The sequence below is a fragment of the Rhinopithecus roxellana genome, chromosome 1 (assembly GCF_007565055.1).
Source record: "Rhinopithecus roxellana isolate Shanxi Qingling chromosome 1, ASM756505v1, whole genome shotgun sequence".
Classification (NCBI taxonomy): Eukaryota; Metazoa; Chordata; class Mammalia; order Primates; family Cercopithecidae; genus Rhinopithecus; species Rhinopithecus roxellana.
In genome coordinates this window covers 44,904,221-44,918,167 of record NC_044549.1, presented here as the reverse complement: position 1 = coordinate 44,918,167, position 13,947 = coordinate 44,904,221, and the positions used below count along the sequence as shown (strand labels likewise).

General features: G+C 36.2%; 1 protein-coding gene across 7 annotated transcripts in view; it reads left to right on the top strand.

Annotated features, from left to right (window-relative positions):
* The first annotated feature begins 461 nt into the window (after nucleotides 1–461).
* Nucleotides 462–13,947, top strand: part of CCDC14 (coiled-coil domain containing 14) — a 49,940-nt gene continuing 36,454 nt past the window's right edge. For 3 of the 7 annotated variants that reach the window (XM_010354828.2, XM_030942262.1, XM_030942272.1), the window contains exons 1-7: nucleotides 462–733; nucleotides 5,065–5,120; nucleotides 5,435–5,507; nucleotides 5,751–5,820; nucleotides 5,902–6,024; nucleotides 12,713–12,949; nucleotides 13,060–13,154. In XM_010354828.2, the coding sequence (XP_010353130.1) occupies nucleotides 560–733; nucleotides 5,065–5,120; nucleotides 5,435–5,507; nucleotides 5,751–5,820; nucleotides 5,902–6,024; nucleotides 12,713–12,949; nucleotides 13,060–13,154 (828 nt within the window). In that variant the 5' untranslated portion in view covers nucleotides 462–559. Of the gene's footprint in view, nucleotides 959–5,064; nucleotides 5,214–5,434; nucleotides 5,508–5,750; nucleotides 5,821–5,901; nucleotides 6,025–7,534; nucleotides 7,890–12,712; nucleotides 12,950–13,059; nucleotides 13,155–13,947 lie in introns of those variants that run through there. The other 4 variants (XM_030942269.1, XM_030942260.1, XM_010354825.2 and 1 more) reach the window with 4 other exon arrangements.

Genomic DNA, 13,947 nt, shown 5'->3' with positions numbered 1-13,947 from the left:
ACTAAGAATGCTGTGTCACTCTTCATCAAAAGTAATTACCTCAACACAAGAGGAGACAAGTACGCATGGAAGTAAACCCCAAATCCCAACTAACGAACATCTGAGATCAGTGGCCACAGGGAATAATTCTGAAATTGCCATTACACTTAGGCAAAGGTAACAACCCGGAGGTCTTATTTTTATAGAATATCAAGAATAAAATCATCCAAAAGGCACACGATGCCAAAATAAAAATAAAGAGCGAAAACCCAAAAAGTCGCGCGCAATTTCTTCTGAAACCTATCCGCCTCCTACCCCTGTCCCTTCCTCTGGTGCTGGCGGGTTCTCGCCCCTGTTTCCCCCACCGCAAGCCCTGGAACCGCACCGCTTAACTCTTTTCTTAGCGACCCCGCCCCGGCCCCGCCCCAGCCAGGCCTAGGCCCCGCCCCGTTCGCCGTCTATTGGCTTCTCCTACCCCCTGCCGGTGGGTGACGAGCCGGGAAGCCGGCGGGATCTATTGCGCACGCCCAAGGCGCTGGGCCTGGAGCAGGAGAAAGGGAGTGGATGCAGGTCGCAGACTATGAAGCGCGGCGTTCGGCGGGATCCTTTCCGGAAGCGGAAGTTCGGCAGGCGGGCCAAGAAGGTCCGGGAGCCCACGGCGGTTAATTCTTTTTACCGTGAGGTTTCACTTCCTTCGGTCTGGGCTTCTCTGAGGCTGCGAGAGATGGTCAGGTCCGGATCTCGACCGGGCCAGGTGAGGGCTGAGGACCTGAGGAGTCCACTGTGGGGATGGCTCGAGGGACAGGGGGGTTTACGGGCCAGGGACTTGTAAAACTGCTCGAAAAAAGACAAAGACAATGAGGCGACATTAAAGTGCTGGGACAGAGGTGCAAGGAACACCTAATCTTCCCGTCGTGACACACCCGCTTGGTCTCTCGATGTGTTTCTGTTTAAATCATCGTAGCCTGCCGACTTTGGGGTAAGACCGGGGTTCGAGTCCCAGCCTTCGCCGCTGGCTCGAGTGACTTAAGCTTTCCTAGCTTCAGTCACCTGCAGATTGAGAGTCTACTAGTTTTTACTTCTCAGAACTTTCTATTCCTTAGCTGCAAAATAGGCAGAAATAAGCATAAAATCCTGTCTCAAAAAATTGAGAAGGTTAAATCAGAGAACCCGGTAAAAACATCGATCACACAGTTGGTAGACATACAACATTTAGTTCCCTTAAAAACTCGTAGTTTGCCACCATCTTAATGATAACAGCAGTTAACATTTAGATAGGACTTATGTGGTAGATACTACTCTAAGTTATGTATTACATAAAATAACTCATTTCATAGTCACAATATCCTTATGAGGTAAGTACTATTATCCCTATTTTATATATGAGGAAATCGAGGGCTGGAGGGTTCAAATAACGTAGCAGTTACACAGCTGTGGAAACAAGAATCAGACTCACAAAGCTGATGCCAGAGTCCATTCTTCTTTTAAACTTTTACTTAGTAGATGTGTGACTTTGAACAAACTTTTCTGAAGTTTAGGTTCCCACCTCACAGAAATAATGACAACTCACAGGGTATGGATTAAGTGGAAATGAAAGACCTTACTAGTACACTCCAAGTCGTTCTACAAAGGCAGTTTTATCTTGTACTTGTTGGTAGGAGAGATGACTACTAAGAAATGCTTGTATGTTTCTCAAATAGCAAAATTAAAAGTTTAGTGATAATAACCCATTAGAAGTAAGTGTAAAATAAAGCAAACTGATTCTCCTGTATTGTGATTAGGACACTCCTTTTGGAGAGCAGCTTTGCAGTTTGTATCAAGGGTTATTAAATTACTAATAACCTTTCACCAAATAATTTTCCTTTTAATCCGAAATATGAAAAGGCTGTTTTCAATAGATAGGCTTATTCCAGGTTTGTTTTCTTAATTGTGAAAAATAGGAAGCAAACCAAGACCATGTTATATTACTTCCACTGAAAGAAATACTATACAACCATTAAAAATTTCTGAATATGAAAAAGATTTAAAAGTAGAAAACACAGGATTTAAAATTGCAAATATCTAGTTATTATGACTAAGTAAAAAATGCATATAAAAAAAGATTGGAAGCCTCGATAGCAAAGAACACATCTAGTACCTAGATCTTGGTTTCCAAGTACCACTGTCCACTAAGGAGTCCTGGCTTTTTGGAGAAATGACCAACTCCAGGGCTGAGCAGGGGAATTATAAGAAGAACGTGGATACATCAAACTAAAAAGCTTCTGCACAGTACAGGAAATGATTAATGGAGGGAAAAGGCAGTCTACAGAATGGGAGAAAATATTTCCAAGCCATGTGTCTGATAAATAATCCAAAATACATATAAGGAATTTCTATAACTCAAAAGCAGAACAACACATAACCTAGTTAAAAAATGAAAAAAGGATTTGAATAGACATTTTTCCAAAGAAGATGTGCAGATGACCAACAGGTATATGAAAAGATGCTCAACATCACTAATCATCAAGGAAATGCAAATTAAAACCACAATGAGCTATCACCTAACACCTGTTAGGATGACTTATTAAAAAAACAAAAACAAGTATTGGCAAGGATTTGGAAGAATTGGAATCCTTGTACACTGTCAATGGGAATGTAAAATGCTATAGCCGCTTTGGAAAACAATATGGAGATTCCTCACCAAATTAAAAATAGAACTATATCACCCAGCAATTCTACTTCTGGGAATTTATCCAAAAGAATTGAAATCAGGATATAGAAGAGATATTTGCACTCTCGTGTTCATTGCAGCACTATTCACAATAGCCAAAATGTGGGAACAACCCAAAAGTCTATCTACAGATGAATAGATAAAGAAAATATGGTATATACATACAATGGACTATTATTCAACCTTTAAAAAGAAGGAACTAGCTGTCATATGCACCAACAGAGACGAACCTTGAAGACATTATGCTAAGTGAAATAAGCTAGTCACAGAAGGACAAATATTGCATGATTTTACTTATATAAAGTATCTAAAATAGTTAAAACTCATAGAAACAGAATGTAAGCGTGGATTGGGCATGAACCAGAGGGATTTTTGTTTTTTTTGTTTTTTTTTTGTTTTTTTGTAAAGAGCAGTATTGGGATAATTGGCAACTTGCGAATAAGGTCTGAACATTATATCCTAATTCTGTATCCATGTTAATTTCCTGGTTTTGATAATTATACTATGGTTATATTAGAGAATGGCCTTGTTTTTAGGAAATATTTAGGAGTAAAGAAGTATTATATCTGCAACTCTAATTATATCTTAACTCTAATGGTTCAGGCAGAAAATAATGCTGTGTATACATATTGAGAGAGAATATGGAAAACGTCAAGGGTCACAGAATCTGAAGCATATATAGGGCTTCTTTGTACTATTATTTCATAGTAGAAACTACAAAAAAAAAATTGAAAGGAATTGTTCCAATATGATCGTTACTGTTTCAAGGTGCTTTTATCATGGGTAATTTTCTTTACTAGATTTTCTATAATATAGCCTTGTGTATATTTTTTGGAGAAACACCATATATAACCTTACAGTTATGCCAGACATGTACCTCAGACAGTGTACTTTAAAAAAAAATTTTTTTTTTTGAAAGAATAATTGTGGTAGTTGTTTTTGGACTGGATCCAGGGTACAGTATTACAGTGTCATGGCTTGGATTTGTTATTATGATTCCAGCCAGGACATCGACATAGATATACCAAAGGGAAAGACCCTGAGAGTGTGACACAGAGACCAGTGGAGTGATGTTCTCACTGCTGGCTTCATGACCCTCCATCATATTCCAAGTTATCTCAAGAAGTATAATTCTTACCAACCCAGTTTTTAAAAAATGTATTCTCAGTGACAGAAGGATGGAGCACATATTCAAGCATATAATAGAATGCCATGTAACTCCAGAAAGTTTGGTAGTAACTGCTCAAAGCTATCTTGAGATGCAATATGTAAATATGTCAAGATAAATTGTAAATGAAACTGTCAACAGTGACTACATCTGGAGGGTGGAACGAGGAGGGAGTCAGGGACTTTCTTATGTCTATTTAAAATTATTTTGAATAGAGATTATATTTATCTGATATAAAGTTATTAAGATATAAAATAGTATACCGTGGAAAGTGTCCCTTCTCGCTCTGTCCCCCAGATACTCAGTTTCCCTCCCCAGAGGCATCCATGATTAACTGTTTCTGGCATAACTCCCAAGATACTGGATGCATGTAAAAGCAAATGCTTATTTTTTTCCTCTTTTTCTACACAAAAGGTTGTCCATTATGTCACTTTTAAAACAAAAAAATTTAAGAAAGCAACAGTGGTATATGAATTTAAAAAGTAAGATTAAGACAATGAGATGTAGATAAAGGGCAGAGTTCTTGCTGGTCTAATCAGGCATTCCAAAGAATGTACATAAAAGGAAGCAGAGTTAAAAACTCTGTTCTGTATCTTGAATTAACTTGTATGTTTCAAAGAATTTGGGAATATAGAACATATTTTGGGATTAGTATAGTCTAAACTTAGTGTAGTAGTTAATTTTGGTTTAAAATAATATCTCAATTTCCTTTTTACCTTAAACAGGCTTAAGGAACAAATATATGTGTTGTTTGCTTGACATTTTACATAAAAGAAATTTAATATATGAATTAAATTGTAATTGTGGATTTTTAGAATAGATCACATTAATTAAAACAGTGAATAATATGGTACATACAATGGAATAGTATTTGACCTCAAAAAGGAAGAAAAATTTTGACACATGCTACAATATAGATGAAGCTTGAAGACATTATGCTAAGGGAAATAAGCCAGTCACAAAAGGACAAATATTGTATTATTCCAGTTATATAAAGTTTCTAGAGTAGTAAAATTCATAGAAGCTAGGATGGTAGTTGTTAGGGTCAGGGGGAAGAGGGGATGGCAAGGTATTGTTTGATGGGTACGGAGTTTCAGTTTGAGAAGATGAATAAAAGAAAAAAATGACATTAAATTTTGTCACGATAGCATATTGAAAATATAATAGAAAAATATTTGTTTATCTGCTATAATGTATTATGTCATAGGTGTTATCTTCAGGAAGGCACACTGGACCTGCTAAATTAACAAATGGAAAGAAAGCGTAAGTACTTATGAAGACGTTTACAACTTCAGATTTCAAGATGTTTTTCAGGTCTTTGGGCTGGATGACATGTCGTCTACCCCAGAAAATTAGGTAGGCCTCTACTATCACAAGCTCTGGGGAACAACTTTTTATATCTACCCATGTTAATCATTTTAGTATTTAACAGTCTTTCTAATCTTCAAAATGTGTTTATAAATTCGTCTTGTACATGGTTGGACAAGCTTTCTTGTCTTTGCTGGAAAGAAGATGACTACTTAGTAATGTATTTTGGGGAAAATATTTGTAAAAATATTAATGAGCTTGTTTTCCAGGACCTATTTAAGAAAAATATCACGTTTTAATGCAGATTCTGGCTATTCCATCCATTCTGATGCAGAAAGTCAGGTAAGATTGAATAGATACAATACACACTATTTTAATTAGTTTTCAGATAGTAGCTAAAAAGTAGGAATAAAATGCGAAGTATTAATTGCTCTAAGGAAGTATGAAATCTGTTGCTTTAAAACATCTTTTCTACCAATAATAAATTGTTTGTAAATAAACAAATTTTAAAACTACATAATATATATTTTTTCCTACACTAACAGTTATATACAAATGTATTCTAAATGACTTTATTCCTTACAGGCGGAAACTGTACATGGGCTTGATGGTTGTGCTTCTTTGCTGAGGGACATTTTGAGAAATGAAGATTCAGGTTTATTTTTTAAAATTCTTTGCTGAACACCTTATCTCAAGTCATTATTTTGATGTTAACACATTTTTGTTTTATTAATAGGTTCAGAAACAGCATATTTAGAAAACAGATCTAATTCTAGACCTTTAGAAAGCAAAAGATATGGATCAAAAAAGAAAAGATGTGAAAAACATGCTATTCCTTTGGTAGTCCAGAAAGAAACATGTAAGCCTTTTTTCTCTTAGTTATTTAAAGATAATCCTTAATTGTGGGGATTTTGATCAATTATCAGGATTATACAGTTGACTTTCATTTTAATAATCAGTATTGGTTAGGTTTATGTGTGCTTATGCCTTTCTGTATTCAGCTTCTAATCACTGAGTAGTCCAGTTTGCTTGCTATCGTTTTCTCAAGAAGAAAACTAGAAAAAGAGACTGTCTGAGTTTTGTAGGAGAAAAAGTTCAAACTCAGAATGACATTTGCGAGGTATATAGAGTTATCTTAATTTTCCCTGCCACTCGTTTTCATAGATAATCATAAATTGGTTGTATTTCAGGTAGATACTTCTAGTAGTTGCTTTAAGATTATTTTATATATATATATATATCCTAAGTTACTCAAGCCAAACTTGTCAAGCTGCACAGTTAGGATACATGGTACATAAGGAGGTAAAATTGGATCAGTAAGGAAAGAGAGCCTGCTGCTGATTGATGGTCAATATAGCCAAGGGTACTTTACATCCTCATGGCTAACTTTTCCTAGTTTAGAACAAGAAAGTTTTGGTTATGTTTTCCCTTGGAGGCCTAGAGAACAAGATAGCCCAAAATGAAGATGAGAAAGTCCACAATGGGAATTCAGATGGACGAGAATTACACTAGCCAGTTCTATAGTTTAGGTGGGCCAGAAATGTCAGCACTGTAGTGCATGCTTAGATTCAGCTTGGGCAAGGAATGAAGTTTAGAAAGTCTTATAAGGCATTATCCCTATATATTAAGAGATCAGGATTTAGGCAAGGAGGCTGAGAAAGTGTCAGTAGAGCATTCATGGGACTAGAGGTTGATGTTTCAGATAGTCCCGAGGTAGAGAACTAAGGCAGGGGAAACGTAACTCATCTTGGAGGCCAGTAACAATAGCCTTATATTATCATGACCTGTACTATTCAAGATGGTAGCCACTGGCCACATGTGGCTATTCAGCACTTGAAATATGACTAGTACGACCAAGGAATTGAATTTTTAATGTTATTTAATTTAAATTAATTTAAAATTAAATTTGAAAACTGTAATTGATCCAGTTATAAAACTTTTAAGTATGTTTGGAATAACTTGGACATGTGAACCTACCTTTTCAAGTGTAAATTTTGTTAAATCTAAATATAGACCAAGTATTTCTGATGAGAATTTAGCATCTAGATTGTGCTTTATGTAAAATATATGCTAGATTTAGAAGATTTAATACAAAATTTCAGTTATTATACACTGAAATGTTAATATTTTGGATATATTGATTTAAATAAATATGAAAAGTAATTTTACCTATTTTATGTAGTTACTGGAAATTTTAAATTACATATATGGTTTGCATTATATTTCTATTGGATAGCATTGGTCTAAGCTCAGCACAGTACAGCCAGTTTTTTAAGTAATGTTTAGTTATTTTATTTTGTAAATAAGATTTTACTAGAATACAGCCAAGCTAATTTATTAATGTGTTTTTATTAGCTGTTTTTGTCCTACAGTGGCAGAGTTGAGTAGTTGTGACAGAGATCATCTGGCCTGCTAAACCTAAAATATTTATTTGACCTTTTAAGAAAAAGAGTGCTAAACCCTGGCCTTAACTCTTAAAGCAGAAGTCTTTTTATTGGGGCGCAATTGAGAAAGAAAGGAGTGGTAGCACCTGTTCCTCCAGTCTCCTGCTTTTTGTCTGTAGGCAGGTTATTTCTTATCCAGGGCACCTTTCCTCAAGCAACTATTATTTGCGATATATGTGACTGACAATGGGTGTCATGGTATCAACTTATTGGATCCTGACTTAACTGCTTCTGTCAGTCAGAGTTCCAACGAGAAACAGATGGCAACACTCAAATTCAGGTAATTCGAGGAGGATTTATGTTTATTTACAAAGGGACTCATAAAGATACGAGTAGGGTATAGGAAAACCACAGGTTTTGCCTACTAGGTTGCATGAGCCTAGTGCTAGCAGCAGCAGCAGCAGAGCTGTTACCATCTCTAGACCATAAGGGATTAGGAGAGAGAAAGGTTACTGGATCTAGAAAGAGATACTGTTTGTAGAATATGCTACCTTGAGAAGAGCAGTGAGCTTCATTGAAAGGACGAAGTCAGCCCAAGGTGGCCTCATAGAAGGGGAGCAGGAATAAGTGTATATTCTGACTTCATGCTTCTTCCTTTCCTTGATATGCCAAGACTCCCATTGGATTGAACCCAACTGAAGCCTTACTGATGTATATCAGGTCTGGGATTTGACTCTTAACGAGCTAGTAATCTTGTCTTACTGTGTCATGGATGCTAGCAGAAGACAAGACTACTGGGTCAGAGACAAAGGACTTTATTACTCACAGCACAGGAAGCAGTATGTGCATCAGCATATTGTGTTGGTTCTTATTCACCCTAGTTCCTGTTGGGGTGATACAGTGGACCCATATGGATGCACAGGTTTAGGTTGCAGCTGAGGAACACTGAGCTTGGGGAATCGGTCACTTTGATAGTAAGCAGTAATCAAGCCTGTGCTTGTGCCAGAGGGAAACCTTACCTCATCCTTCAAGGTTGCTTACTGCAAACACAACCCTGAGAAGTGGCCCAGGTAAGGAGTTTAGGTCAAAGCCTTGCTTTTTTGGTATATACAGCAAGACATATTGGAGGAGTGTCTCTTTGCAGCCCATATAGATCAGCATTCCAGGGAGAGCAAGGTGAAGACCAGTAGAGGTGGATTTGGATTGGCAGATGGAAGATTCTGGCTTTCTGGGTCCATAGCATTAAATTCTTATTTGGATTACAGCCGAATCAGCAGTTCTGGCCTGTGATCAGGATGCAATATTCCTATTGTTCTTTCTCCTATATTAATCAGAAGGAAGGACCTATTTCCACAGGGCAATCTTCTTTAGGGTTGCAGTATTAGAAATTAGTTCCTAATTGTGTGTGTGTGTGTGGTTGGCAGCTGTTAACCAATAATACAAGATTTTGCTGTGTTACCACAATGCTCAACAATACACAAAATCCAAGCTCATCACTTGTTCTGTTTACCATCTCTTTCCAAATGAAGTAATCATAAAGAACTTTAAGCAATCTATTACAGCATGTTAACTAGTATCCATGTATTATTTTACTTTTAACACACATTATCTTGCTATTTTTTGTTAACTGTCTTCTGGGGAATGGCCCCCTCATGTACTTTCTATCTGGGACCTACCCAATCATTGAATGCCTATGGAGTCAGGTAAGCACACCATGATGCATTCTGGGAGTAAGGAGGCAGAGAAACCCTTCCAGAATTGTATTGAGCTTTTTTGAGAGTGATTCTGGCATTAAATAAAATATGTATTTTTTAAATAAGGAGCTTTTACATGTGATAACTGTGTTGAATACTTTCATGATTTTGCTTTTAGTAACATATATTGCTGTCTTCATCTTGGGGAGCTAAACCAGCCACAGGCAAAAGTCCTTTGAGCATTGATTGCCCCTCATAAAGGCCAGATGTTCTCACATATTTCAAATGATAGTAGGCATCCAGTGGCTCTTACCTGCACTGGATGTGTGTTCTATATTCGAGTGGCAGGAATAACTTTCTGTCAGACAGTGCTTGCACAGCAGCTAGACTTCAGGGACTAAAAAAGTTTTGTGGATTGAGTAAATGAATACATTCCTTTCGTGAATTTTAGTTATCACCTGATATCACTTAAACATATTGCCACACCAATAGCTAAAATTTTCATGTAGAGTGTGCTGGTGTAATTAACAAGAGCAAGAAAATATACTTCATTTGTATTTATGTAATAACAGACTATTTGGTCATTAGTTTTATTTTAAAATTGTGTAGTAGTCATATAACTGCAGTCTTTCCCTTATGGTTTCTAACTTGGATTGTTGGCTTTAAGACTTCATATTGTTAAGTAAAGTTACTCAACATTATCAGTAGAGTTTTGTGTGGACTGAGTTTATAAAGGAGCAAAAGAAGTCATTTTAGTTCTAAGGCTTTGATTTTTAAGAAATAGGTTGGAATTTATTAATTTACGTTAGTTGGTGACATCTGCTGGCTGAGGCATAATGTAGCTCAGCTTTATTAGAGACCATGAAAACCACGCCTTGAAAAGAAAGTAAATAAGAGCCTGATGCTGTGACCTGTGTGTGAAATCTGAGAATTCCTCAAACTAGCCAATTCTTAAGGACCAAAGGAAATCCAAGAGCAGAAGGAAAGACCCAGGAATCAAGAGGAAAGGACTCGTGGTATGCTAGATGGTCATGGGCTATGATCTCGCCCTCCATCATTTTAGATTTCAAAGTTAAAATATTTTAGAGGGCTTTTCCATTTGATTTATTATAAAATTATATTTCCAATAAGAAATAGTATTTGCTTTATAGAAGTTTATTAACCAGTTTTGTTTGAGCTGATCTGTTCAGATAGTGAAGGTAACTTTTACTACTTTTGATTTTAATCATCTCAGAGGGGACATGTTCAGAGGTTTATTACTGACATCAGATAGCATGATTTATGAATATGATATATTTGCTTGTCTATTGTAAGAGTGCAGCTGTTTGGTGATATTTAACATTGAGTTTTTACTGTGTGCTAGACATTGATTTAAGAAATTTACAAGTGTTACTTCATTTACATCTCACAATAATCTTATAAAATAGGCATTATTACAATTTTTATGATGAAGAAAAAGAGGTCAAGAGAAGTTAATTTGCTCAAGGTTACTCAGCTAATAAGTGTTAAAGCTTGTATTTAGGTCTGGAAAGTACATTCATAGGAATAGATCATCTCAAAAAGAAACATACCCCAAGTCAAAAAGGAAGCATCTGATATCTTCAGCCATTTTCATAGTCAAATATTAAGTATTTTCTTTAAATTTTTTTTCTATTTTCACTGGTTATAGTATTTAATCTGCCTTTAACTTTTTCTGTTTTTGCTTTTACATGGAAGTTTTATGCTTTTAGTAATGTTTTTATTTTCAATAAACTGTATATTTGAGGGATTCTCTAGTTTTAAATTTTTAATTATTTTGTTTTTTAAAAAAATAAGGAATACTTTTCATAACTAATTTTAAGGCACAGAAATCTCAATAAATTTTTGCTTATGTATACACCCCTGTAGCCACCACCTAGATGAAGATATAGAAAATTTTTAGCACCCTGCGAGGTTCCCTCCCTGTCAGTACCCTCACCATCACCTAGACCCTTATCCCTGTGTAACCATTTTCCTGACTTCTATTTCCATTTGTGACTTTTACCTGTGTGAGGACTTCTCTAAATGTGATTGAACACTATGCGCCTTTGTGTTTGACTACTTTCACTCGCCTGATGTGTATTAAACATCCAGGTAGTTGTATATATCAGTACTTTGTGTTTTTTTTTAATGCTATATAGTATTCCAGTCTGTGAGTATACCACGGTTTATCCATTTCTGCTATTCATGGCTATTTGGTGTTTTCAGCTTTGGGCTACTGCAAATCAAGCTGCTGTGAACAATCTTGTACATGTCTTTTAGTAGACATAAGCACTCATTTCTATTGGTGTATACCTGGGAGTGGAATTGTTATGTCATAGATATATGTATGTTTAGCTTTGGTAGGTGCGACAATTAGCCATATGTTTTGCTAAATTTGTTTTGTATACTGATAACCTATGATTTACCAGAATATTCTCATTTCTGTTAATAGTGTTTTAAAAAAACATTTGGGAAGGGGATTTAATTAGGGAAATAGATTTCAGATTGTTATACCAATCTATAGGTAGTGCTATGTAGAAAACTTTGTTATTTTTTACTTATTACTTTGTTAATACTTTGTTAATTCTACCTTGTTCATAGACTAATACTAGGCTCTGTAAGACAAAATAATGAAGTACAGCCCTGCTTAAAGAAACTTACGGTTTAGTCAGAAAGGCAGGAGGATGAAAGATAAGCAATATAAGGCAGTGTGTCAGTGGCATATGATTTGTAAAGACAATATGTGCTCTGGGGTGGTGAAGAGTAGTCACTAGACTGGAATGATTGGATTGCAAAAGCCTTCATGGAAGAAGGAAACTCAGATGAGCCTTGGTGAGTGGTTACAATTGGATTAGAAGGAATGGTTCATCATGAACAATGTTATTGGAAGGTGAGAAAAGCTTGTTGGGTAACTAAATTGGCCTGGCTGAAATGAAAAATTTGAGTTGGAGGTGATGGGACGATAGTTGGAAAAGTAGGTTGTGGTCAAGCTTTGGAAAACTTTAAATGCCAGGCTAAGATTTTGTTTGTTTGATTGGTTTTGTTTTGTTTTTGAGGACCCAAAGCATCAGAATTGTACAAACAATTCTCTTTCCTATTCCATTTTCCCTTGACAACGTGAACTGACAAGGAACAAGGTGAAGGAGTTTGATTGGACTTTAGGGATAATATAACTCCCTTAAAAGAAGTGTTAAAATTGAAGGAGAGATTTTACACATGGCAAGTAGCATAAAAAAATGGGAATTGTAAGAATTAGTATAGATAATTTTTGACTGGGAAAACTTAAAACACTAATTACTTTCAGAAAGAATTTGAGGTGATTTTCTTTACTGGGGGTGATAGTGGTAAAGCCCTTCTATGAAGTGTGTGATGAATTGTACTACTTCTGAGAGCCCTTTCTTTTAAAATCTTATGGTAAGAATTTTTGAAGAATCATATTTCAAGAACTTTTTTTCTTCTTCCACGTTAGCATCTTCAGATAATAAGAAACAGATACCTAATGAAGCTTCTGCTAGAAGTGAAAGAGACACATCAGACCTAGAACAAAATTGGTCATTGCAAGATCATTATAGAATGTATTCACCCATAATATACCAAGCCCTCTGTGAACATGTGCAGACTCAAATGTCACTGATGAATGACTTGACTTCAAAGAACATCCCTAATGGAATTCCTGCTGTACCATGCCATGCTTTATCTCACGCTGGTGAGTATGAATGCTGTTTAAAAATCATGAGTGTAAGTTCTAATTAAATTGCTTGGTTATTGTATAAAAAGTAGGATATGTGATTAATTTTTTCTCCCTCTTACTTATAGAATCTCAGGCAACTCCTCATTCTAGTTATGGCTTATGTACCTCCACCCCAGTCTGGTCACCTCAGCGGCCACCCTGCCCTCCACAGGTTCATTCTGTGCGTACAGTTTGTATACTACATAAGTAACTATTCACTTATAGCAGTCATTGAGGAAGGACTGTTGAATTTATTGATTGTAACTTAATGCACTAGGATTTAAAGATCAGGTTTTTTTTTTTTTTTTTGCTATAAAAGTTTTACCTGTTTATGGCCAGGCACTGTGGCTCATGCCTGTAATCCCAGCCCTTTGGGAGGCCGAGGTGGGTAGATCACGAGGTCTGGAGTTCAACATCAGCGTGGCCAACATGGTGAAACTCCATCTCTACTGAAAATATAGAAATTAGCTGGGTATAGTGGCACATGCCTGTAATCCCAGCTACTTGGGAGGCTGAGGCAGGAGAATTACTTGAACCGGGACCCAGGAAGGGGAGTTAGCAGTGAGTGAGATCGTGCTACTGCACTCCAGTCTGGGCTACAGAGTGAGACTCTGTCTCAAAAAAAGAAAGAAAAGTTTTACCTATGTATTAATGACAATAATGAAGGAGAAAGAGGGAAAGAGATCGTTAGAGGGAAAGAGATCAGTAGGGGGAAAAAAAAAATCAACCATACTGACCACCCAAGTACAACTGCTTTTAACACACTGATAGAGTTCTTTCCAATTGTTTAATCATCTGTACAGGTTTTAGTTTCTGGTCTGTATTTGTTAACTTTGCTTTCCTTTTAAAATAAAGTTATAAGTAAACTTTATGCAGTCTTATATACTGCTTCTTTCACATAATACTTTATTGAAAATATGTTTATTAATATATACCATTTGTGAATTTTTAATAACTTGTTAATACTGTATGTT